General features: G+C 41.5%; 4 protein-coding genes across 4 annotated transcripts; all 4 read right to left on the bottom strand.

The window, feature by feature from the left end:
* Nucleotides 1–720: 720 nt before the first annotated feature.
* LOC142944919 (zona pellucida sperm-binding protein 3-like) lies at nt 721–3,421 on the bottom strand. Its single transcript, XM_076086125.1, has 10 exons — nt 3,032–3,421; nt 2,846–2,961; nt 2,663–2,766; nt 2,410–2,584; nt 1,934–2,051; nt 1,771–1,853; nt 1,534–1,682; nt 1,246–1,398; nt 1,001–1,111; nt 721–905 (listed from the first exon to the last, which is right to left on the bottom strand). Exons 1-10 carry the CDS (start codon nt 3,401–3,403, stop codon nt 721–723), a joined length of 1,566 nt encoding a protein of 521 aa, XP_075942240.1. The 5' UTR covers nt 3,404–3,421.
* A 1,729-nt stretch (nt 3,422–5,150) lies between these two features.
* On the bottom strand, nt 5,151–8,290 carry LOC142944920 (zona pellucida sperm-binding protein 3-like). Its single transcript, XM_076086126.1, has 8 exons — nt 7,904–8,290; nt 7,680–7,795; nt 7,494–7,591; nt 7,249–7,426; nt 7,052–7,169; nt 6,866–6,951; nt 6,445–6,538; nt 5,151–6,356 (listed from the first exon to the last, which is right to left on the bottom strand). The coding sequence occupies exons 1-8, from the start codon at nt 8,288–8,290 to the stop codon at nt 6,282–6,284; spliced, it is 1,152 nt and encodes a 383-aa protein (XP_075942241.1). The 3' UTR covers nt 5,151–6,281.
* A 1,711-nt stretch (nt 8,291–10,001) lies between these two features.
* On the bottom strand, nt 10,002–12,697 carry LOC142937781 (zona pellucida sperm-binding protein 3-like). The gene is made up of 10 exons (XM_076080872.1): nt 12,322–12,697; nt 12,136–12,251; nt 11,953–12,056; nt 11,700–11,874; nt 11,221–11,338; nt 11,058–11,140; nt 10,819–10,967; nt 10,528–10,683; nt 10,281–10,391; nt 10,002–10,186 (listed from the first exon to the last, which is right to left on the bottom strand). The coding sequence occupies exons 1-10, from the start codon at nt 12,691–12,693 to the stop codon at nt 10,002–10,004; spliced, it is 1,569 nt and encodes a 522-aa protein (XP_075936987.1). The 5' UTR covers nt 12,694–12,697.
* Nucleotides 12,698–16,832: 4,135 nt separating this feature from the next.
* LOC142937772 (zona pellucida sperm-binding protein 3-like) lies at nt 16,833–19,513 on the bottom strand. The gene is made up of 10 exons (XM_076080861.1): nt 19,142–19,513; nt 18,955–19,070; nt 18,772–18,875; nt 18,526–18,700; nt 18,046–18,163; nt 17,884–17,966; nt 17,651–17,799; nt 17,365–17,517; nt 17,119–17,229; nt 16,833–17,023 (listed from the first exon to the last, which is right to left on the bottom strand). Exons 1-10 carry the CDS (start codon nt 19,511–19,513, stop codon nt 16,833–16,835), a joined length of 1,572 nt encoding a protein of 523 aa, XP_075936976.1.
* Nucleotides 19,514–21,284: the final 1,771 nt, after the last annotated feature.

The following is a 21,284-nucleotide window of genomic DNA, read 5'->3' as shown; positions in this document are numbered from 1 at the left end:
ACCAGAATGGCCTCACTAACGTACATTTATAAGACTGAAGTTTCCACCTCCATTCTGCACTTTTGCAACATCGTGTGACATTTTTCATCCCAAGTATAAAGTTTGCATTAATATTCAGACCAAACACTTTCACATCTCGACAGTTCTGCAGTGAACCATGTTTCTTGCAGTTTTGGGTCTCAGCAGTGCTCGCTACATTTGAACCCTTCTGTGGATGCTTCCATAACAGTGATGAAACAAGTGTCACAAACTAATTCCTAATAGAGTAGATGGTTCGTTCACATTGGAAAGGTTTTGAGGTCTACTGAAGCGGACAGCATGCAACCTAAATACGGTCTTTTTGGTATGGAAACTGGACAGCTGGGGAAAGTTGGTGAAACACCAGAGAGCACACAACTGTTTTTAGTCTCACATTTTGCCTTCTCTGAAGTTTGAACAGTAGTATTTTAAAGTTGGTTTGTTTGACTAAATTCATATATGTAGTATACTCACATTTTGTACCAGGAAGAAACTTCAACATTGAGGTGGCAAAACTACATTTAGAAAGAAGGCGTATTCAGCTGGTTGCAAATCTGGAACCTCTCACTTGATGCCACTAAAGCTTACACACTGGTCCTTTCAACAATGTTTATTTCCTTTGAGCATTGCAGGAAGACTGTATACATTTACAGCACAACAATTTAAAAAAGTAGGCAATTTAAAAATATTAGCTTGATTAAATTATATTTCGGGGTCATTTGCATCTGAAAGGGCATTTCCTGTTGCATTTGACATTTTGGTCACATCCACAGTAAACTGAGCAGTTGGGCTGACACCGGCGAGGTCTGCTGTGACGGTTTTGTCCAGCGCTGCTCCCTCTGATTTCAAGCCGACGTCAGGGGATATCTTTTCTAGAAGAGCAGAGTCTTCTACAGCATTTTCATCTGTAATTAGAGTGAGTTTTAATTGCCATGCCACAGTGCCATTTATAGAAACATCTTTAAATCTTTCCATATTTTACCTTCAAGATCTGTTTCACTTTTGGCATCTTCATTCTTCTTAGACTCAAATGTCTGAATCATCGCCTCGTCTGGTGTGGATTGCGAACCAAGAAGCAGTCCCTTCTTCTGATCTGGGATAGAAATAGAATTTTCATTAACATCTTTCGCTGCAGAGTATAAATGCTTGGACAACATCCTCAACACAAGGGGCAAATACAATTAAGAGTTAGCAAAGGTAAATCATCGATTTGGAGTTGACTCTTACCAACTTTGTTCTTTATTCCACTTCTCCACTGGCTGCCATACAGTGAAGAGCTGCCAATTGTATCAACAGCAGGAAGCGCCTCAGGTATTGGCTCACTTTTATGCTTGGCGGGCAAGACCATCATCGGACCCACTCTTGCCTCCTGTTCCCACACTAAGCAGAACAATTACAAAGCCATGTTTGAAGCCTGATGTCATAAAACATTTAGCCTACTGAAATGCATCATGGCAACATCTGCAGCTAATATTGTAAGATATCCATTATACAAGTTTCTGTAAGAATCCCAACCTGTATTGGTCCTCGGTCTGCTCCTTGTGAACGGTTCAGGCTTATCTGAATTTACAAACCCACGAGGACCAAACTTGCCAGGGCTGCTGGGCTTATCGTGACTTTGACAATACCCACATAAATAGTCGTTACCATCAGCTGACCTCCATCTGAAAAGCAATTTAGATATTCACACACACTTCCTCATTTACTCTCCGTTTGTACAATGAGACACATTTCGGGCTGGATCTCACTTGCCTTCCATTTACAAGAGTGCACGCCTTGTTTGGTGCATCTGCATCATTTGCTGGTACAGCATTCAGGAGACATGTGATGTAGAGCTTTCAAAAGGAAACAGTAAGTGTGGGAAAACAATCTACATGTGTAATAATGTATTGAGCCAAGTAAAGTAGAGCCTTACCTGTCCTTGGTCCTCATTATGGAACCTAAAGGCATCAATGTTCAACTGGAGCTTGTCATCCTGTGTCCTGGATAAGAAGTGGGCCCTAGAACCTGGAAGCTCAGAGTCAAGCAAGCACCTATGAAGGGGGAGGATTTTAGAGTTGTGCTAGTAGTGGCCAATCTTCCCTTCAATGCAGTTGTGTGGTTGAGTTAAGACCAGAATGTGACTTAGTGAATCAATGCCATTTTTAGAAATCTAGAAAACAAGTCAAAAACAAACTTCACTCCAGTCTAAAGTCATCTGGTAAACTCATTTCTTTCCAATGCCACACACCCAGATTTCTCCTTTTCTCAGACCTGACATCACGTGAGGTAATTTCGCAGACAAAAGGCTTAACACAATCCTTAAAAACTGTAAGCAAACCAATATGCAATATCATGTTTTCAAGGTTCCCCTTTGGTTCACCATGAAGTTGCAGCCTTCCAAGTGCTTACCCATTTTCAACAAAGACATATCTGGGAACAGAGTGTATATCAGGGGTAAGTGTACCCACACAGCTGCTCACAAACACTCGGAGCCCCATGTGATGACCAACGCTGACCGAGGCTTCGATGTTGATGGGCTCACCGATGTAAAACACATTAGAGCTTCTTCGATAACGCCAGTCATCTGCACAAAAATTATAAAATATATAAATACCGATTGCAAATCAGTCAAACCACAACATGAGAAATGAAGGAAACCTACTCATCATAATTCTCAAGTCAAACGCCAAAGTTGCCTCTACAGCTTGGTTAGACATGAAGGGGATCCAGGTGGGCATGAGTGAAATACTGGACAAACTGTACTTCCTAAGAAACAAAAAAACATTCCCAAAATAGTGAGACAGTGTCTGGAGATCTTTAAAAATATGAGCTTTAAAAGACAGACCTTTCATAATGACACTCAAGTGGAATCGCAGCCTCATCCATTCGAACCACCCCGTATGGAGAGGCCACAGGAGAGTATATGAGAAGGTTTGTGTAGACCAGAGCGTCTTCAGTCATCTGTGGAGCGTACATGCATTTGAAACTAGTATAGGGTATAATAAATGAATTAAAATAAATCCATCATTACCCAATGTTTGGTGCCGCAGTCCACGAGTCCAACAAGGATTCTGTACTCATCTCCTGAAGACCTTGTAGCTCTACAGTAATCATCGCGCTCCACTCCAAGGCGTAATTCGTCGCCATTAACAGGAGCTCCAACTCCAAACAGGTCAGCTTTGATAATAATCTCCAACGAGTCTGGATGGCAGGTCAGTTGGACAGTATTCACCTGCTCTCGTTCCTCGGCTGGAGCCTTTTGTTGCGGAGTGCGTTGGGAGCTCCCTGTGGTCTGAAGACTTTGAAGTAAACCATGTTGTGTTGAATCTTTGAAAGGAAAAGCAAAAGATGACCTGAAACAGAGTCCAACCAGGAGGCTAACCCAAAAATACAAGGTCTTCATAGCACCAAAAAAAACAGCAAAATGGTTCAGAATGCAAACTGTCCTCCTGTCTGACCCACTAGACAACACATCAGTCTGAGCAGTGAACGTTTTTAACTTCATATTCAGACAACAAACCTCTTCAGAACAGCACTGCACACCTGAGCCTAATCATCCACTAATCAGCCAGTAATTGGTTTCACACCCTCTGAGACTCAAGACCAAAGTCTGATGAAGTTGAGAAGGATTCAACCATATTTGAATATGTTAAAACATTTCCCACATATTTGCTTTATTGTGTGTTTCTTTGGAAATTCAATTATGAGTCACAGTGCATCAAAACTGCAAAAACATTCAATACAGAAATGCAGTTCAAACATTAAGAAAAAAAACATGGAAAATGCCTCCACACAATTTACACGAAAGAATATCTAGTCACTTATTAAAAGATATAAATCAGTAAAGAATATCCAGCAATCATTTAGATTTTGTTTTTGACAAGTTTCAGTTTTCTAACCAGTTACTCCTTGATACAATCAGAATATTGTGTCAAGAGGCTGTCAATAGAAATAATGGTATGATTTTATAGAAGCATAGTGCAATGATCATAAGTCATTCAAGGCTCATTTTTCAATGAACAGCTGCACAGACTTCATGTAAATAAACTTTGCACATACAAAAACACTGAGGAGGAAACCCCATCTTTACTCTGCCTCCTTCAGTTTAGCTGGTCAGAAATGACTCATTTGTTCTGAATGCATTTATTTCCAGTCTAACTTGAATTAATGATGGAGGCTTACAAATGTTAAATTCTGTGGTTGCCTGTGAAATCTAATGACTTTAATTTATACAGTAAATGTTAAAGGTACAGTGTAGCATTTCAGGGGATCTATCAGAAGTAGATAGTGTAATAAGTTTATAATGACATGAAACTAATAGTTTTTGTTAGCCTAGAATGAATCCTTCGTATTTACATAGAGCCGGTCCTCTACACGGAGTCCGCAATGTTGCACCGCCATGTTTCTACAGTAGCCCATAACAGACAAACATCACTGGCCATAGTGAGAGCCTGCCTGCAATCTGCAACCAACCCACTTGATGCCACCAAATTCTACAAACTGTACCTATCTCTACAATCAATGTATTAATCTACTCCATCTAATCTATTAATGTACTATTTATTATAGTATCAATATTGCAAATACATTAACGTTGGTCTAGGCGGTACTAATAAGTGGTTTTGAGACCTATTTTCTGTTGAGAGTTTATCCCACATTGAAATTCCTCTCAGCGTCAGTCATATATGCTACCGTCAGCATACTTTTCTCTGTGGTCAAAGTGCATGACTACACCGGTCTCTATTAAAACATTTTTGAATGAGTTAACCAGAAGTAATACTATGCCGTTGTCTAGCTTGATGCTGCTAGAGTGCCGTTACTCAATGCAAGGGCAGTGCACTTACAATCGTTAGACGCAGGTAGAGTTTGGCAAAACCGAGAAGAAGTTAAAGAATGGAGGACGTGGGTCAGTTGACTCTTTGCTGTTGAGAGTTTTACCATTCATAAGTATTAAAAGGACAGTTGCTGTTGTGGCTTTCTTCTAAAATCTAACAGCCATGTTTTTTCTTATGTTCAAATTCAGTTTAAGGTCAACAAACTGACTTGTTTCACACCTTTGGCTTTCTACACAACTGGCTTGGATAATTTGGTCAGAGCATATTAGAATAGAATACAAAAATAAAGTGAATCGAATATTAAACTAAAACGCTATGATTAGCATTGCATCAATCACCTATTTGCTAAACTATCTCAAGAACCTTTGCCAACATCTGGTGGGGATGAGTCCGCTTACAGGTGGGAGACTGACCATCTGCGGTTTGAACAGCTAAGAGCTCAATGCTCTAAAGACAGTGGAGATGGTTGTGGATTTCCAGAAGAATGCAGCCCCACCAGCCCCTATCACTGTGTGACTCCCCTGTCGACGCGGTGGAGTCCTTCCGCTTCCTGGGCTCCATCATAACCCAGGACCTCAAGTGGGAGCTGAACATCAGCGCCATCACAAAGAAGGCCCAGCAGAGGATGTACTTCCTGAGGCAGCTGAAGAAATTCAACCTGCCAAAGTCAATGATGTTGCACTTCTACACAGCCATCATTGAGTCCATCCTCTGCTCCTCCATCACGGTCTGGTACGCTGCAGCCACCGCCAAGGACAAGGGCATGCTGCAACGCATCATTCGCTCTGCCGAGAGGGTGATTGGCTGCAATCTGCCGTCCCTCCAGGACTTGTTCACTTCAAGAACCCTGAAGCGAGCAAGAAGAATTGTAGCTGACCCCTCTCAACCTGGACAAAAACTGTTTGTGCCCCTTCCATCTGGCAGGAGGCTGAGGTCCATCAGGCCCAAGACCTCGCAACACATGAACAGTTTCTTCCCGTCGGCAGTCGGGCTCATTAACAGAGCCCGGGACCCCCACTGACTCAGTCATCCCCAGGACAATTTCCTACCGGTCACTCCCCTGCATCCCTTCTATTACACTACACCTCACTTGTTTATAGTCCCGTTATCTGTTAGTTTGTGCACTTTATTTTATATTTTTCTGTAAATTTTAATAGGTTTCTACTTTGCACTGTTGATTGTTGTTAAATGTTATGCACACACACACACACACACACTTTGTGATAAAGGACCCAGAAGTGCAAAAATGTTAACTCAGGTTTTAGGACTCGCCCTTGCAAAATCCCCCCCTCTCCCAAAAAACCCAAACCTGCTAGTACACTGCCAAATATGTTAATACAAAAAGAACACAGAACTTAAGATTGTTTGATTTTAATGTCTCAATGCCAAGAAAATGAATCATCATTGATGTATTGATTGTTTATCGTCTGGATTTTTGTTCTTGGCCTACTTTCTGTTGAAAACCATCAAAGGGCCAAGTGTTACAGTTCCACCGGCCACGATTTCTGAAACACAAAAACAGTCATAAGAGCACATTTTGCACAGAAATACCACAGGTTTGAACGAGTTATGAAAATCTAGTTAGGATCTACAGCATACCTTCAGGGATCTGAGGGCTCACATTTGTGTCATAGCCTGGAGTACTTTTGTAACAGATCCTGTCACAACAGCGACACACATCCCTGCCATCCTCATTTATCCATCTGATAAGACAGGATACAAATTTATTCATAAAACCTTTGATATTTTACCGTCTACATTAATATATTTGCGGTTTGTATAATGGGTGGTGACACCCTAAAGCCTACATTTTAACTTTTCACAAGGCAGCATAGAAAACAGATGGATTTAAACATAACTACAGACATCTTAATAGTTCAGACTTGGTTAAACAAAATAAAAACATATTTTGCATACATTTAAAAAAAAAAAAAAGATGTCAATGATCTACCAACAGTAGAGTTGAGTAAAAACTTTCCAAACCTGTACAAGGCTTTGTATAGTAAATGAATACACAAAATAAAAATCACCTTGAATGTACATAATTGCAGGCCTTGTTGATGGGGCTGCTCATCCCCATTTCAGAGGTTGCTTTCAGCTGGCAAGTGATAAATATCTAAAAAAAAAAAATATATAGAGATCATAGAAATGTCAACATACAACTTTGGAGCATTTCCAAACACTTTTAAATCATCAGAGTTATGAAAGTGGCTCACTGAGTTCCTTGAATCCTCGTAAAACAGGAAAGCATCAAGCTGCAGTTGAAGCGAAGAAGCACTCGTTCTGGGTTGGAATAGTGCGTTTGATCCTTCCTCTTTTGCATCAGTGAGGCACCTGACAAATAAATGTTATCAATCAAGACAAACGCCATTTTTTTTGTTTCATACTGCAAAGCGTACTGAGCTACTCTTACCCATGGTTTTCAATGAATTTGTATCTGGGAACGGACATTGCGTCAGGTGACAGAGTGACGACACAGCTGTCGATGAAGAGCCGTCTTTGTTCTGAGTCAGGCCCAGTGTAAGATGCCTTGAGGTGTAGGAGTCCTCCAATGTAGAAGGTCCTGGAGAACGTCTCACTCGTCCAGTCATCTAAATGTAGACACAGACATCACTGCATGCACACTTATCAACAAAAACAAAAGTTGTACACACGTACCAGTCATCAGTTTGAGAGAGAAAGCAGCGATTGAAACCTCTGCAGGAGTGGAGGGGGCCAGGTGCAGCTGCTGATCAATGCTGCTCACAAGGTGTGTCCTGTCACAGAGAAGTTAAAAAGTCAGCCACCATGAAGTCAAAAACAGCTTCTTTGCGCAAAAAAAAAAAAAAAAGACAAATATCTCACCTTTTATAGTGACAGGAAACCGGAACTACAGCATGCGTCCTTCTTGTAATGCCATGATAACTGGCAGCTGGTGATACTATCAGCTTGTTTGAGTAGATCACAGAGTCATCAGATATCTAGAGACAAATATAAAGACATTTAAAATCAGGGAACATTCTGGAAAAAGTCAAAACTTTTACTCAGCCACAGATATATCCATCATCATGTATCAATCAGCAACTTACAGTTAATTTGGAGCCACAGTCTTGCAGTCCAGCTTCAATGACATATTCAGAGTCACCGGCAGCAACAGCTCGGCACTGAGTTCTCTGTGAATGCTCTGGTTCGCCTAAATAAAGCTCCTCTAGATACACAGGGCGTCCATTGTTATACAGGTCAGCTTTTACCACAATGATCATGGACGCATCGGTGCATTGTACACGGACAGTGGATCCATCATTGAATTGTGGCCTGCTGATGTCTTCTGCATCAATTGTGAGTTTGGCAGATTTATATTCCCTTCCTTCAGAATCTATCATAGGTCCATCTTTCAAGGTCCGAATAGCATCTGCAACACCAAAAGCAAAAGATATCATCAGGGCCAGAGAGGCTGAGTGAACTGCGATCACCATTGTGCTCTTTTCTCAGGATGACACTGCAGATCCTCCTGCTCAACACAATCACTAAGACAAGTAGGCTAATGAGAATTTAAGAAATCCAACCTGTACTATATCTTAAGTAAGGTTCACACACTCAATCTTAAATACTTCCCAGTTCAGACCAATCAAATCACATGGAGACGACAGCTGGACGCAATTATTCATCAACTGATGTGGGAGAATTAAAGCTGCAGTCACCCTGAGATACAAGCCTGTGATTGGCCCACACTTAGCCAGTGTCACGCCTGGATATTGTTCATAGGGGTGTCCAGAAGGGGCCAATGAAAAATATTGGGGTGGCACACCAAAACCAAAAGCTGTTAACTGACTTTCAGCAATTATATTCTGCTGTTGTAGTAGGCTATATATAGGCTAGTCGAGATCTAGTCAATACGAGAGCTAAGGAATCACATACGGATGTACTTTGGCTTCATATTTCACAGTTAATGTTACGAATGATTTGATGTGTATCGACTAATACCGGTACAGTTACCATTTTGAGTTCAACAATCCAGTTGTAATGTGTTGCATAGGTTTGGAAATTTGTTCTTCAAATTGTCCTTTTCCTTAAAAAGTCAAATATATAGCTTTAATTGGGAGTACATTGATTGTAAGGAACAAAACATTTACCAGGAACAAGGCTACTCAAGTTTAAAAACACCTCACAAAGGCCCACCTTATGAAAAATTAACTCGCGGGTCAACGGCAATGCCGCTGCACCCATCTTTATATAGGTAATATGCTGCCCAATTTTATCTTAACATTCATATCTGAGACATGTTTTTATTTAGTTTTTATTGTTTTAAAGATTGTTGGTACATGGCCACTTCACTTAATTATTGATTTCCCAATGTATTAAAAATAATTCTAGAGGCTGTAATCATACCTACCTCATAATTCAGGTTTTGATACATCTGGTATTTGACACATGTCCCCTTAAACTGTTTGAACTAAATCAAAGCTCAGGACTTGCTTAACTGAACCAGAATGGCCTCACTAACATACATTTATAAGACAGTGAAGTTTCCACCTCTATTCTGCACTTTTGAAACATCGTGTTACGTCCAGAGTATAAAGTTTGCATTAATATTCAGACCAAACACTTTTACATCTTGACAGTGAAACATATCTTGCAGTTTTGGGTCTCAGCTGTGCTCGCTACATTTGAACCCTTCTGTGGATGCTTCCATCACAGTGATGAAACAAGTGTCAAACTAATTCCTAATAGAGTAGATGGTGCGTTCACATTGGAAAGGTTTTGAGGTCTACTGAAGCGGACAGCATGCAAACAAAATACGGTCTTTTTGGTATGGAAACTGGACAGCTGGGGAAAGTTGGTGAAACACCAGAGAGCACACAAAACAGTTTAGTCTCACATTTTGCCTTCTCTGAAGTTTGAACAGTAGTATTTTAAAGTTGGTTTGTTTGACTAAATTCATATATGTAGTATAGTCACATTTTGTACCAGGAAGAAACTACAACATTGAGGTGGCAAAACTACATTTAGAAAGAAGGCGTATTCAGCTGGTTGCAAATCTGGAACCTCTCACTTGATGCCACTAAAGCTTACACACTGGTCCTTTCAACAATGTTTATTTCCTTTGAGCATTGCAGGAAAACTGTATACATTTACAGCACAACAATTTGAAAAAGTATGCAATTTAAAAATATTAGCTTGATTAAATTATATTTCGGGGTCATTTGCATCTGAAAGGGCATTTCCTGTTGCATTTGACATTTTGGTCACATCCACAGTAAACTGAGCAGTTGGGCTGACATCGGCAAGGTCTGCTGTGACGTTTTTGTCCAGCGCTGCTCCCTCTGATTTCAAGCCGACGTCAGGGGATGTCTTTTCTAGAAGAGCAGAGTCTTCTACAGCATTTTCATCTGTAATTAAAATGAGTTTTAACTGCCATGCCACAGTGCCATTTATAGAAACGTGTTCAATCTTTCCATATTTTACCTTCAAGATCTGTTTCACTTTTGACATCTTCATTCTTCTTAGAATCAAATGTCTGAATTATTGCCTCGTCTGGTGTGGATTGTGAACCAAGAAGCAGTCCCTTCTTCTGATCTAGGATAGAAATAGAATTTTCATTATGATCTTTCGCTGCAGAGTATAAAATGCTTGGACAACATCCTCAACACAAGGGGCAAATACAATTACGAGTTAGCAAAGGTAAATCATCGATTTGGAGTTCAACTCTTACCAACTTTGTTCTTTATTCCACTTCTCCACTGGCTGCCATACAGTGAAGAGCTGCCAATTGTATCAACAGCAGGAAGCTCCTCCTCAGGTATTGGCTCACTTTTCTGCTTGGTGGGCAAGACCATCATTGGACCCACTCTTGCCTCCTGTTCCCACACTAAGCAGAACAATTACAAAACCATGTTTGAAGCCTGACATCATAAAACATTTAGGCTACTGAAATGCATCATGACAACATTTGCAGCCAAGATTGCAAGATATCCATTATACAACTTTCTGTAAGAATCCCAACCTGTATTGGTCCTCGGTCTGCTCCTTGTGAACGGTTCAGGCTTATCTGAATTTACAAACCCACGAGGACCAAACTTGCCAGGGCTGCTGGGCTTATCGTGACTTTGACAATACCCACATAAATAGTCGTTACCATCAGCTGACCTCCATCTGAAAAGCAATTTAGATATTCACACACACACTTCCTCATTTACTCTCCGGTTGTACAATGAGACACATTTCGGGCTGGATCTCAGTTACCTTCCATTTACAAGAGTGCACGCCTTGTTTGGTGCATCTGCATCATTTGCTGGTACAGCATTCAGGAGACATGTGATGTAGAGCTTTCAAAGGGAAACAGTAAGTGTGGGAAAACAATCTACATGTGTAATAATGTATTGAGCCAAGTAAAGTAGAGCCTTACCTGTCCCTGGTCCTCATTATGGAACCTAAAGGCATCAATGTTCAACTGGAGCTTGTCATCCTGTGTCCTGGATAAGAAGTGGGCCCTAGAACCTGGAAGCTCAGAGTCAACCAAGCACCTATGAAGGGAGAGGATTTTAGAGTTGTGCTAGTAGTGGCTAATCTTCCCTTCAATGCAGTTGTGTGGTTGAGTTAAGACCAGAATGTGACTTAATGAATCAATGCCATTTTTAGAAATCTAGAAAACAAGTCAAAAACAAACTTCACTCCAGTCTAAAGTCATCTGGTAAACTCATTTCTTTCCAATGCCACACACCCAGATTTCTCCTTTTCTAATGTGTAGTCTTCAGACCTGACATCACGTGAGGTAATTTAGCAGACAAAAGGCTTAACACAATCCTTAACTGTAAGCAAACCAATATCATGTTTTCTAGGTTCCCCTTTGATTTACCATCAAGTTGCAGCCTTCCAAGTGCTTACCCATTTTCAACAAAGACGTATCTGGGAACAGAGTGTATATCGGGGGTAAGTGTAGCCACACAGCTGCTCACAAACACTCGGCGCCCCATGTGATGACCAACTCTGACCGAGGCTTCGATGTTGATGGGCTCACCGATGTAAAACACATTAGAGCTTCTTCGAAAACGCCAGCCATCTGCACAAAAATGATAAAATATATAAATACCGATTGCAAATCAGTCAAACCACAACATGAGAAATGAAGGAAACCTACTCGTCATAATTCTCAAGTCAAACGCCAAAGTTGCCTCTACAGCTTGGTTAGACATGAAGGGGATCCAGGTGGGCATGAGTGAAATACTGGACAAACTGTACTTCCTAAGAAACAAAAAAACATTTCCAAAATAGTGAGACAGTGTCTGGAGAGCTTTAAAAATATGAGCTTTAAAAGACAGACCTTTCATAATGACACTCAAGTGGAATCACAGCCTCATCCATTCGAACCACCCCGTATGGAGAGGCCACAGGAGAGTATACGAGAAGGTTTGTGTAGACCAGATCGTCTTCAGTCATCTGTGGAGCGTACATGCGTTTAAAACTAGTATAGGGTATAATAAATTAATTAAAATAAATCCATCATTACCCAATGTTTGGTGCCGCAGTCCACGAGTCCAACAAGGATTCTGTACTCATCTCCTGAAGACCTTGTAGCTCTACAGTAATCATCGTGCTCCACTCCAAGGCGTAATTCGTCGCCATTAACAGGAGCTCCAACTCCAAACAGGTCAGCTTTGATAATAATCTCCAACGAGTCTGGATGGCAGGTCAGTTGGACAGTATTCATCTGCTCTCGTTCCTCGGCTGGAGCCTTTTGTTGCGGAGTACGTTGGGAGCTCCCTGTGGTCTGAAGACTTTGAAGTAAACCATGTTGTGTTGAATCTTTGAAAGGAAAAGCAAAAGATGACCTGAAACAGAGTCCAACCAGGAGGCTAACCCAAAAACACAAGGTCTTCATAGCACCAAAAAAACAGCAAAATGGTTCAGAATGCAAACTGTCCTCCTGTCTGACCCACTAGACAACACATCAGTCTGAGCAGTGAAGCGTTTTTAACTTCATATTCAGACAATCAACCTCTTCAGAACAGCACTGCACACCTGAGCCTAATCATCCACTAATCAGCCAGTAATTGGTTTCACACCCTCTGAGACTCAAGACCAAAGTCTGATGAAGTTGAGGAGGATTCAACCATATTTGAATATGTTAAAATATTTCCCACATATTTGCTTTATTGCTTGTTTCTTTGGAAGTTCAATTATGAGTCACAGTGCATCAAAACTGCAAAAACATTCAATACAGAAATGCAGTTCAAACATTGAGAAAAAAAACATGGAAAATGCCTCCACACAATTTACACGAAAGAATATCTAGTCACTTATTAAAAGATATAAATCAGTAAAGAATATCCAGCATTCATTTAGATTTTGTTTTTGACAAGTTTCAGTTTTCTAACCAGTTACTCCTTGATACAATCAGAATATTGTTTCAAGAGTCTGTCAATAGAAATAATGGTATGATTTTATAGAAGCATAGTGCAATGATCATAATTCATTCAAGGCACATTTTTCGAAGAACACCTGCACAGACTTCATGTAAATAAACTTTGCACATACAAAAACACTGAGGAGGAAACCCCATCTTTACTCTGCCTCCTTCAGTTTTGCTGGTCAGAAATGTATCATTTGTTCTGAATGCATTTATTTCCAGTCTAACTTGAATTAATGATGGAGGCTTAAAAAATGTTAAATTCTGTGGTTGCCTGTGAAATCTAATGACAACTTATATATGGGGAACTTTAATCATTTAAATGGTAAATGCTGTTAAAGGTACAGTGTGTAACATTTCAGGGGATCTATTGGCAGAAGTAGAATATTGTGTAATAAGTTTATAATGACATGAAACTAATAATCGTGTTTTCGATAGCCTAGAATGAATCCTTCGTATTTACATAGAGCTGGTCCTCTACACGGAGTCCGCAATGTTGCACCGCCGTGTTTCTACAGTAGCCCATAACAGACAATCCAATCACTGGCCATAGTGAGAGCCTTTCGCATTTTTTAAGATACCTGAAGGCCACTGTAGTTTTCCATCACGCTTGAGAAACTGGGGCCCAATCCCAATGTCCCCCCTAATCGGAAGAGCTGCGAGTTCGCCATTCTGTACAGCCAAACTGCTAAATAAAAAAGTTTTTTTTGGTACACACCTCTAAGGTCCAGGAACCGGTTCGTTGGGTCATCCCAGCAGACCTAGAGGGGTGATAGATAAATCCAAATTTAGAGTTAAGTAGGCCATGACACAATCACCAGACTTACCCCGTTAGTCTCCCCGTTAACGTCAACTTTGTGCCGGAAATAAGGACGAGAATCCCCTTGACTTCTGAAGTAAATTCTCTGCCACAGAGAGTTTATTGCGCACAGCTTGGAGCTGTGCAGCCTGACCACCAGCCAGACCACCAACTCCCCCTCCCCCAGTTCAGCAGGGGCACGTGCCTCTGTATCACCAGGAAGGCTCAGCAGAGGATGTACTTCCTGAGGCAGCTGAAGAAATTCAACCCTGCCAAAGTCAATGATGGTGCACTTCTACACTGCCATCATTGAGTCCATTCTCTGCTCCTCCATCAGAGTCTGGTATGCTGCAGCCACTGCCAAGGACAAGGACAGGCTGCAGCGCATCATTCGCTCTGCCGAGAGGGTGATTGGCTGCAATCTGCCATCCCTCAACCTCTGTGGTCATGAAGTCTTTTGAACGCCTGGTCCTGTCCCACCTAAAACCCTCACTGACCCACTCCTGGACCCCCTGCAGTTTGCCTACAGAGCCAACAGGTCTGTAGATGGCCCTTCACTTCAACATGGCCCTTCACTTCATCCTCCAGTATCTGGACTCCCCAGGAACCTACGCCAGGATCCTGTTTGTGGACTTCAGCTCTGCTTTCAACACCATCATCCCGTCTCTGCTGCATGACAAGCTCTCTCAGCTACATGTGCCCGACTCCACCTGCAAGTGGATCACAGACTTCCTGTCTGACAGGAAGCAGCACGTGAAGCTGGGAAAGCACGTCTCAGCCTCCCGGACCATCAGCACCGGTTCCCCCCATGGCTGCGTTCTTTCCCCTCTGCTCTTATCCCTGTACACGAACAGCTGCGCCTACAGGTGGGAGACTGACCACCTGGTGACCTGGTGCCGTCTGAACAACTTAGAGCTCAACACTCTAAAGACAGTGGAGATGGTTGTGGATTTCAGGAAGAACGTAGCCCCACCAGCCCCTATCACTGTGTGACTCCCCCGTCGACGCTGTGGAGTCCTTCCGCTTCCTGGGCTCCGCCATAACCCAGTTCCTCAAGTGGGATCTGAACATCAGCACCATCACCAAGAAGGCTATGCAGAGGATGTACTTCCTGAGGCAGCTGAAGAAATTCAACCTGCCAAAGTCAATGATGTTGCACTTCTACACAGCCATCATTGAGTCCATCCACTGCTCCTCCATCAGAGTCTGGTACGCTGCAGCCACTGCCAAGGACACGGGCAGGCTACAGCACATCATTCGCTCTGCCGAGAGGGTGATTCGCTGCAATCTGCCATCCCTCCAGGACTTGTTCGCCTCAAAGACCCTGAAGCGAGCAAGAAAGATTGTAGCCGACCCCTCTCACCCTGGACATAAACTGTTCATGCCCCTTCCATCTGGCAGGAGGCTGCGGTCCATCAGGACCAAGACCTCACGCCACACAAACAGTTTCTTCCCATCGTCAGTCGGGCTCATGAACAAAGCCCGGGTCCCCCACTGACTGTCATCCCGAGGACAATTTCCTACCGGTCACTCCCCCGCACATCCATATGTTTCTTTATTTAAACACACTCGACACTTTTAACATTTCACTTGTTTACAGTCCTGTTATCTGTTGTGCACTTTATTTTGTATTCTTTTAAATTCTATTGTACATTAGAATATGTTTCTATTTCTTGCACTGTGTTGATTGTTGAATGTTATGCACCACCCGCCATACCAAATTCCTTGTAGGTGCAAACTTCCTTGGCAATAAACAGTTCGGATTCCGAGTTCAACCAAGAAACTCAGGACCACGTCGACCATTAAGAACTCATCTCACCGTAAGGGCTTAGTTAGGTCATAGTGTGTCATTATCTTGTTTGTTTTGCTTAAGTTACTATTTTGTTATAACTGTTACTTTATAATTTAAAAGACCAGAACTGCAGGTTTCTGCGTGATAAGTTAAGTTTCCGTACTCCACGGCTGCAGAGAGATTCTGCCTTGCTTTCACTACCCCTCCCTTTTCTCATCCTCTCACCCCCACAGTTTGATTTAAGATAGCGTCCTCATAAATGTATAGTATGTTAGTTAACTTGATTATTGGGACTTAATAAACTGTTACACTTTAAAGAGCAGCTTTCTGTAATCACTGTGCATGTGCATAGTGATTATAGCTAGATATGTGGCCCGTGCTCGTAGTCAACCTTCAGGTTTGTCTGACAAACTGACACTGTCCATCTTCAGTATATAGTTTGCAAAATTACAGGATTGAATTAATATAAAGAGGGAATACACCTTTACAGTGAACCATATTTCTTGCAGTTTTGAGTGTCAGCTGTGCTCGCTACATTTTAACCCTTCTGTGGATGCTTCCATCACAGTGATGAAACAAGTGTCACAAACTAATTCCTGAGTAGATGGTGCATTCACACTGGAAACATTTTTAGGTATACTCGAAGCAGACAGCATGCAAACTAAATAGTCTTTTTGATGTCGAAACTATAGAAAGTTGGAGAGACACCAGAGAGCACAGAAAACAGTTTAGGCTCACATTATCTTTTTAAGTTTAGACAGTAGTATTAAGGTTGAAGTTTGTTGAACTGCTTTGTCCCAAATGCATACAACACTCACATTTTGTACCAGGAAGAAACTACAACATTGAGGTGGCCAAACACATTCAGAAAGCAGGTGTATTCAGCTGGTTGCAAGTCTGGAACCTCTCGCTTGATGCCACTAAAGCTTACACACTGGTCCTTTCAACAATGTTTATTTTTTTACAGCATTACATATACAATTTAAAAAGTATGCAATTTAAGTATATAGCTTGATTAAATTATATTTCGGGGTAATTTGCATCTGAAAGGGCATTTCCTGTTGCAGTTGCATTTGACATTTTGATCACATCCACAGTAAACTGAACAGTTGGCCTGACATCGCTGAGGGCTGCTGTGCCGTTTTTGTCCAGCGCTGCTCCCTCCGATTTCAAGCTGACGTCAGGGGATGTCTTTTCTAGAAGAGCAGAGTCTTCTACAGCATTTTCATCTGTAATTAGAGTGAGTTTTAATTGCCATGCCAGTGCCATTTATAGTAAATGAGTGTTAAATCTTTCCATATTTTACCTTCTAGATCTGTTTCACTTTTGACATCTTCATTCTTCTTAGAATCAAAAGTCTGAATCACCGCCTCGTCTGGTGTGGATTGCGAACCAAGAAGTAGTCCCTTCTTCTGATCTAGGATAGAAATATAATTTTTATTAAGATCTTTCGCTGCAGAGTATAAAATGCTTGGACAACATCCTCAACACAAGGGGCAAATACAATTAAGAGTTAGCAAAGGTAAATCATCAATTTGGAGTTGACTCTTACCAACTTTGTTCTTTATTCCACTTCTCCACTGGCTGCCATACAGTGAAGAGCTGCCAATTGTATCAACAGCAGGAAGCGCCTCAGGTATTGGCTCACTTTTCTGCTTGGCGGGCAAGACCATCATCGGACCCACTCTTGCCTCCTGTTCCCACACTAAGCAGAACAATTACAAAACCATGTTTGAAGCCTGATGTCAAAACATTTAGCCTACTGAAATGCATCATGACAACATCTGCAGCTAATATTGTAAGATATCCATTATACAAGTTTCTGTAAGAATCCCAACCTGTATTGGTCCTCGGTCTGCTCCTCGTGAACGGTTCAGGCTTATCTGAATTTACAAACCCTCGAGGACCAAACTTGCCGGGGCTGCTGGGCTTATCGTGACTTTGACAATCCCCACATAAATAGTCGTTACCATCAGCTGACCTCCATCTGAAAAGCAATTTAGATATTCACACACTTCCTCATTTACTCAGTTTGTACAATGAGACACATTTCAGGCTGGATCTCACTTGCCTTCCATTTACAAGCGTGCACGCCTTATTTGGTGCATCTGCATCATTTGCTGGTACAGCATTCAGGAGACATGTGATGTAGATCTTTCAAAGAGAAACAGTAAGTGTGGGAAAACAATCTACATGTGTAATAATGTATTGAGCCAGTAAAGTAGAGCCTTACCTGTCCTTGGTCCTCATTATGAAACCTAAAGGCATCAATGTTCAACTGGAGCTTGTCATCCTGTGTCCTGGATAAGAAGTGGGCCCTAGAACCTGGAAGCTCAGAGTCAACCAAGCACCTATGAAGGGGGAGGATTTTAGAGTTGTGCTAGTAGTGGCCAATCGTCCCTTCAATGCAGTTGTGTGGTTGAGTTAAGACCAGAATGTGACTTAGTGAATCAATGCCATTTTTAGAAGTCTAGAAAACAAGTCAAAAACAAACTTCACTCCAGTCTAAAGTCATCTGGTAAACTCATTTCTTTCCAACGCCACACACCCAGATTTCTCATTTTCTAGTCTTCAAACCAGACATCACTTGAGGTAATTTAGCAGACAAAAGGCGTAACACAATCCTTAAACTGTAAGCAAACAAATATGTAATCTCATGTTTTCTAGGTTCCCCTTTGATTTACCATCAAGTTGCAGCCTTCCAAGTGCTTACCCATTTTCAACAAAGATGTATCTTGGAACAGAGTGTATATCGGGGGTAAGTGTAGCCACACAGCTGCTAACAAACACTCGGAGCCCCATGTGATGACCAACTCTGACTGAGGCTTCGATGTTGATGGGCTCACCGATGTAAAACACATTAGAGCTTCTTTGAGAACGCCAGCCATCTGCACAAAAATTATAAAATATATAAATACCGATTGCAAATCAGTCAAAACACAAAATGAAGGAAACCTACTAGTCATGATTCTCAAGTCAAATGCCAAAGTTGCCTCTACAGCTTGGTTAGACATGAAGGGGATCCAGGTGGGCATGAGTGAAATACTGGACAAACTGTACTTCCTAAGAAACAAAAAAACATTCCCAAAATAGTGAGACAGTGTCTGGAGAGCTTTAAAAATATGAGCTTTAAGAGACAGACCTTTCATAATGACACTCAAGTGGAATCACAGCCTCATCCATTCGAACCACCCCGTATGGAGAGGCCACAGGAGAGTATATGAGAAGGTTTGTGTAGACCAGAGCGTCTTCAGTCATCTGAGGAGAGTACATGCGTTTAAAAACTAGTATAGCGTATAATAAATTAATTAAAATAAATCCATCATTACCCAATGTTTGGTGCCGCAGTCTACGAGTCCAACAAGGATTCTGTACTCATCTCCTGAAGACCTTGTAGCTCTACAGTAATCATCGCGCTCCACTCCAAGGCGTAATTCGTCGCCATTAACAGGAGCTCCAACTCCAAACAGGTCAGCTTTGATAATAATCTCCAACGAGTCTGGATGGCAAGTCAGTTGGACAGTATTCACCTGCTCTGGTTCCTCGGCTGGAGCCTTTTGTTGCGGAGTGCGTTGGGAGCTCCCTGTGGTCTGAGGACTTTGAAGTAAACCATGTTGTGTGGAATCTTTGAAAGGAAAAGCAAAAGATGACCTGAAACAGAGTCCAACCAGGAGGCTAACCCAAAAATACAAGGTCTTCATAGCACCAAAAAAACCAGCAAAATGGTTCAGAATGCAAACTGTCCTCCTGTCTGACCCACTAGACAACACATCAGTCTGAGCAGTGAAGCGTTTTTAACTTCATATTCAGACAATCAACCTCTTCAGAACAGCACTGCACACCTGAGCCTAATCATCCACTAATCAGCCAGTAATTGGTTTCACACCCTCTGAGACTCAAGACCAAAGTCTGATGAAGTTGAGGAGGATTCAACCATATTTGAATATGTTAAAACATTTCACACATATTTGCTTTATTGCGTCTTTCTTTGAAAGTTCAATTATAAGTCACAGTGCATCAAAACTGCAAAAACATTCAATACAGAAATGCAGTTCAAACATTAAGAAAAAAAACATGGAAAATGCCTCCACATAATTTACACTAAAGAATATCTCGTCACTTATTAAAATATATAAATCAGTAAAGAATATCCAGCATTCATTTAGATTTTTCTTTTAACAAGTTTCCATTTTCTAACCAGTTACTCCTTGATACAATCAGAATATTGTGTTAAGAGTCTGTCAATAGAAATAATGGTATGATTTTATAGAAGCATAGTGCAATGATCATAAGTCATTCAAGGCACATTTTTCGAAGAACAGCTGCACAGACTTCATGTAAATAAACTTTGCACATACAAAAACACTGAGGAGGAAACCCCATCTTTACTCTGCCTCCTTCAGTTTAGCTGGTCAGAAATGACTCATTTGTTCTGAATGCATTTATTTCCAGTCTAACTTGAATTAATGATGGATGCTTACAAATGTTAAATTCTGTGGTTGCCTGTGAAATCTAATGACAACTTATATATGGGGAACTTTAATCATTTAAATGGTAAATGCTGTTAAAGGTACAGTGTGTAACATTTCAGGGGATCTATTGGCAGAAGTAGAAGATAGTGTAATAAGTTTAAAATGACATGAAACTAATAATCGTGTTTTCGTTAGCCTAGAATGAATCCTTCGTATTTACATAGAGCCGGTCCTCTACACCAGTGATTTTCAAACACTGTGCCGTGAGAGATCGTCAGGTGTGCCGTGGGAAAATGTCCAATTTCACTTAATGAGTCCAAAAAAATATTATTTAGTTGTTGCAAATACTTTGCCATTGTTGAGCATCTGAGCTGCAATATCGTGGCTGGCTAAGTAATAAATACTCTTCCATGCCAGTGGGTGGCAGTAGGTAGCGCAGTAATGACCGTGTTAATGTAGGACAGTAGAATGAAATGACGCGGGACGAGACGAGCAGCGATGGAGAAATTTTTGAAAAGGAAAAATGCAGACTCTGAACTGGGCAAAATAACCCAGGTGAAAAGCCAAGTAAGGATCAACACATTTAGAGACTTGTCATAAAATTTTTGACAAATTTCCCCTTGGGGATGAATAAAGTATATTTCTATTCTATTCTATTCTAAATTGTCAGCATATATCCGGCCCTCGGTACGACGGCCCGCCAGAAAATATCATATGTTTAACATAACTGGCCCGCCACACCACAGAGCTCCGGGACGAAAAGTGGTGATGTTAGCTGGCTTTATGTGCAACATAACGAAGCATCTCACTGCACTAAACCTCCAGCTTCAGGGACGGGGACGTGTGATCACAGACATGTGTGAGGCAGTAAAGGTCTCCACCGCTGTGTTCCCTGTCGGGGGGAAATTGTTAATAGTTCTAATGTTACTTTTATTTTGACTTGAATCTGTTCACATGTGGTTTCAGTCTAGTGTGAACTTTGACCTATGGGCAACAGAGC

This window comes from Anarhichas minor, unplaced genomic scaffold (genome assembly GCF_050575085.1).
Source record: "Anarhichas minor isolate MPS153535 unplaced genomic scaffold, ASM5057508v1 ptg000007l, whole genome shotgun sequence".
NCBI classification, from domain to species: Eukaryota; Metazoa; Chordata; class Actinopteri; order Perciformes; family Anarhichadidae; genus Anarhichas; species Anarhichas minor.
The sequence above is the reverse complement of the archived record's forward strand: the minus strand, read 5'-3'. Positions and strand labels throughout refer to the sequence as shown.

Bases quoted from the DNA above. Each gene is read 5' to 3' on its own strand.
- LOC142944919 (XM_076086125.1), bottom strand. From the start codon at position 3,403: ATGAAGACCTTGTATTTTTGGGTTAGCCTCCTGGTTGGACTCTGTTTC. The intron at 2,962-3,031 runs GTAATGATGGAT...TACGCTCCACAG, and splicing joins ACTGCGGCACCAAACATTGG to ATGACTGAAGACGCTCTGGT. The intron at 906-1,000 runs GTAAAATATGGA...ATGCTGTAGAAG, and splicing joins AAGTGAAACAGATCTTGAAG to ACTCTGCTCTTCTAGAAAAG.
- LOC142944920 (XM_076086126.1), bottom strand. From the start codon at position 8,290: ATGGTGATCGCAGTTCACTCAGCCTCTCTGGCCCTGATGATATCTTTT. The intron at 7,170-7,248 runs GTAAGAGTAGCT...TTTATTTGTCAG, and splicing joins AAATTCATTGAAAACCATGG to GTGCCTCACTGATGCAAAAG. The intron at 6,539-6,865 runs GTGATTTTTATT...CTGTCTTATCAG, and splicing joins TGCAATTATGTACATTCAAG to ATGGATAAATGAGGATGGCA.
- LOC142937781 (XM_076080872.1), bottom strand. From the start codon at position 12,693: ATGAAGACCTTGTGTTTTTGGGTTAGCCTCCTGGTTGGACTCTGTTTC. The intron at 10,392-10,527 runs GTAAGAGTTGAA...TTTCTATCCTAG, and splicing joins TGGAATAAAGAACAAAGTTG to ATCAGAAGAAGGGACTGCTT. The intron at 10,187-10,280 runs GTAAAATATGGA...ATGCTGTAGAAG, and splicing joins AAGTGAAACAGATCTTGAAG to ACTCTGCTCTTCTAGAAAAG.
- LOC142937772 (XM_076080861.1), bottom strand. From the start codon at position 19,513: ATGAAGACCTTGTATTTTTGGGTTAGCCTCCTGGTTGGACTCTGTTTC. The intron at 17,967-18,045 runs GTAAGGCTCTAC...TCTCTTTGAAAG, and splicing joins ATAATGAGGACCAAGGACAG to ATCTACATCACATGTCTCCT. The intron at 17,800-17,883 runs GCAAGTGAGATC...ATTGCTTTTCAG, and splicing joins TGCACGCTTGTAAATGGAAG to ATGGAGGTCAGCTGATGGTA.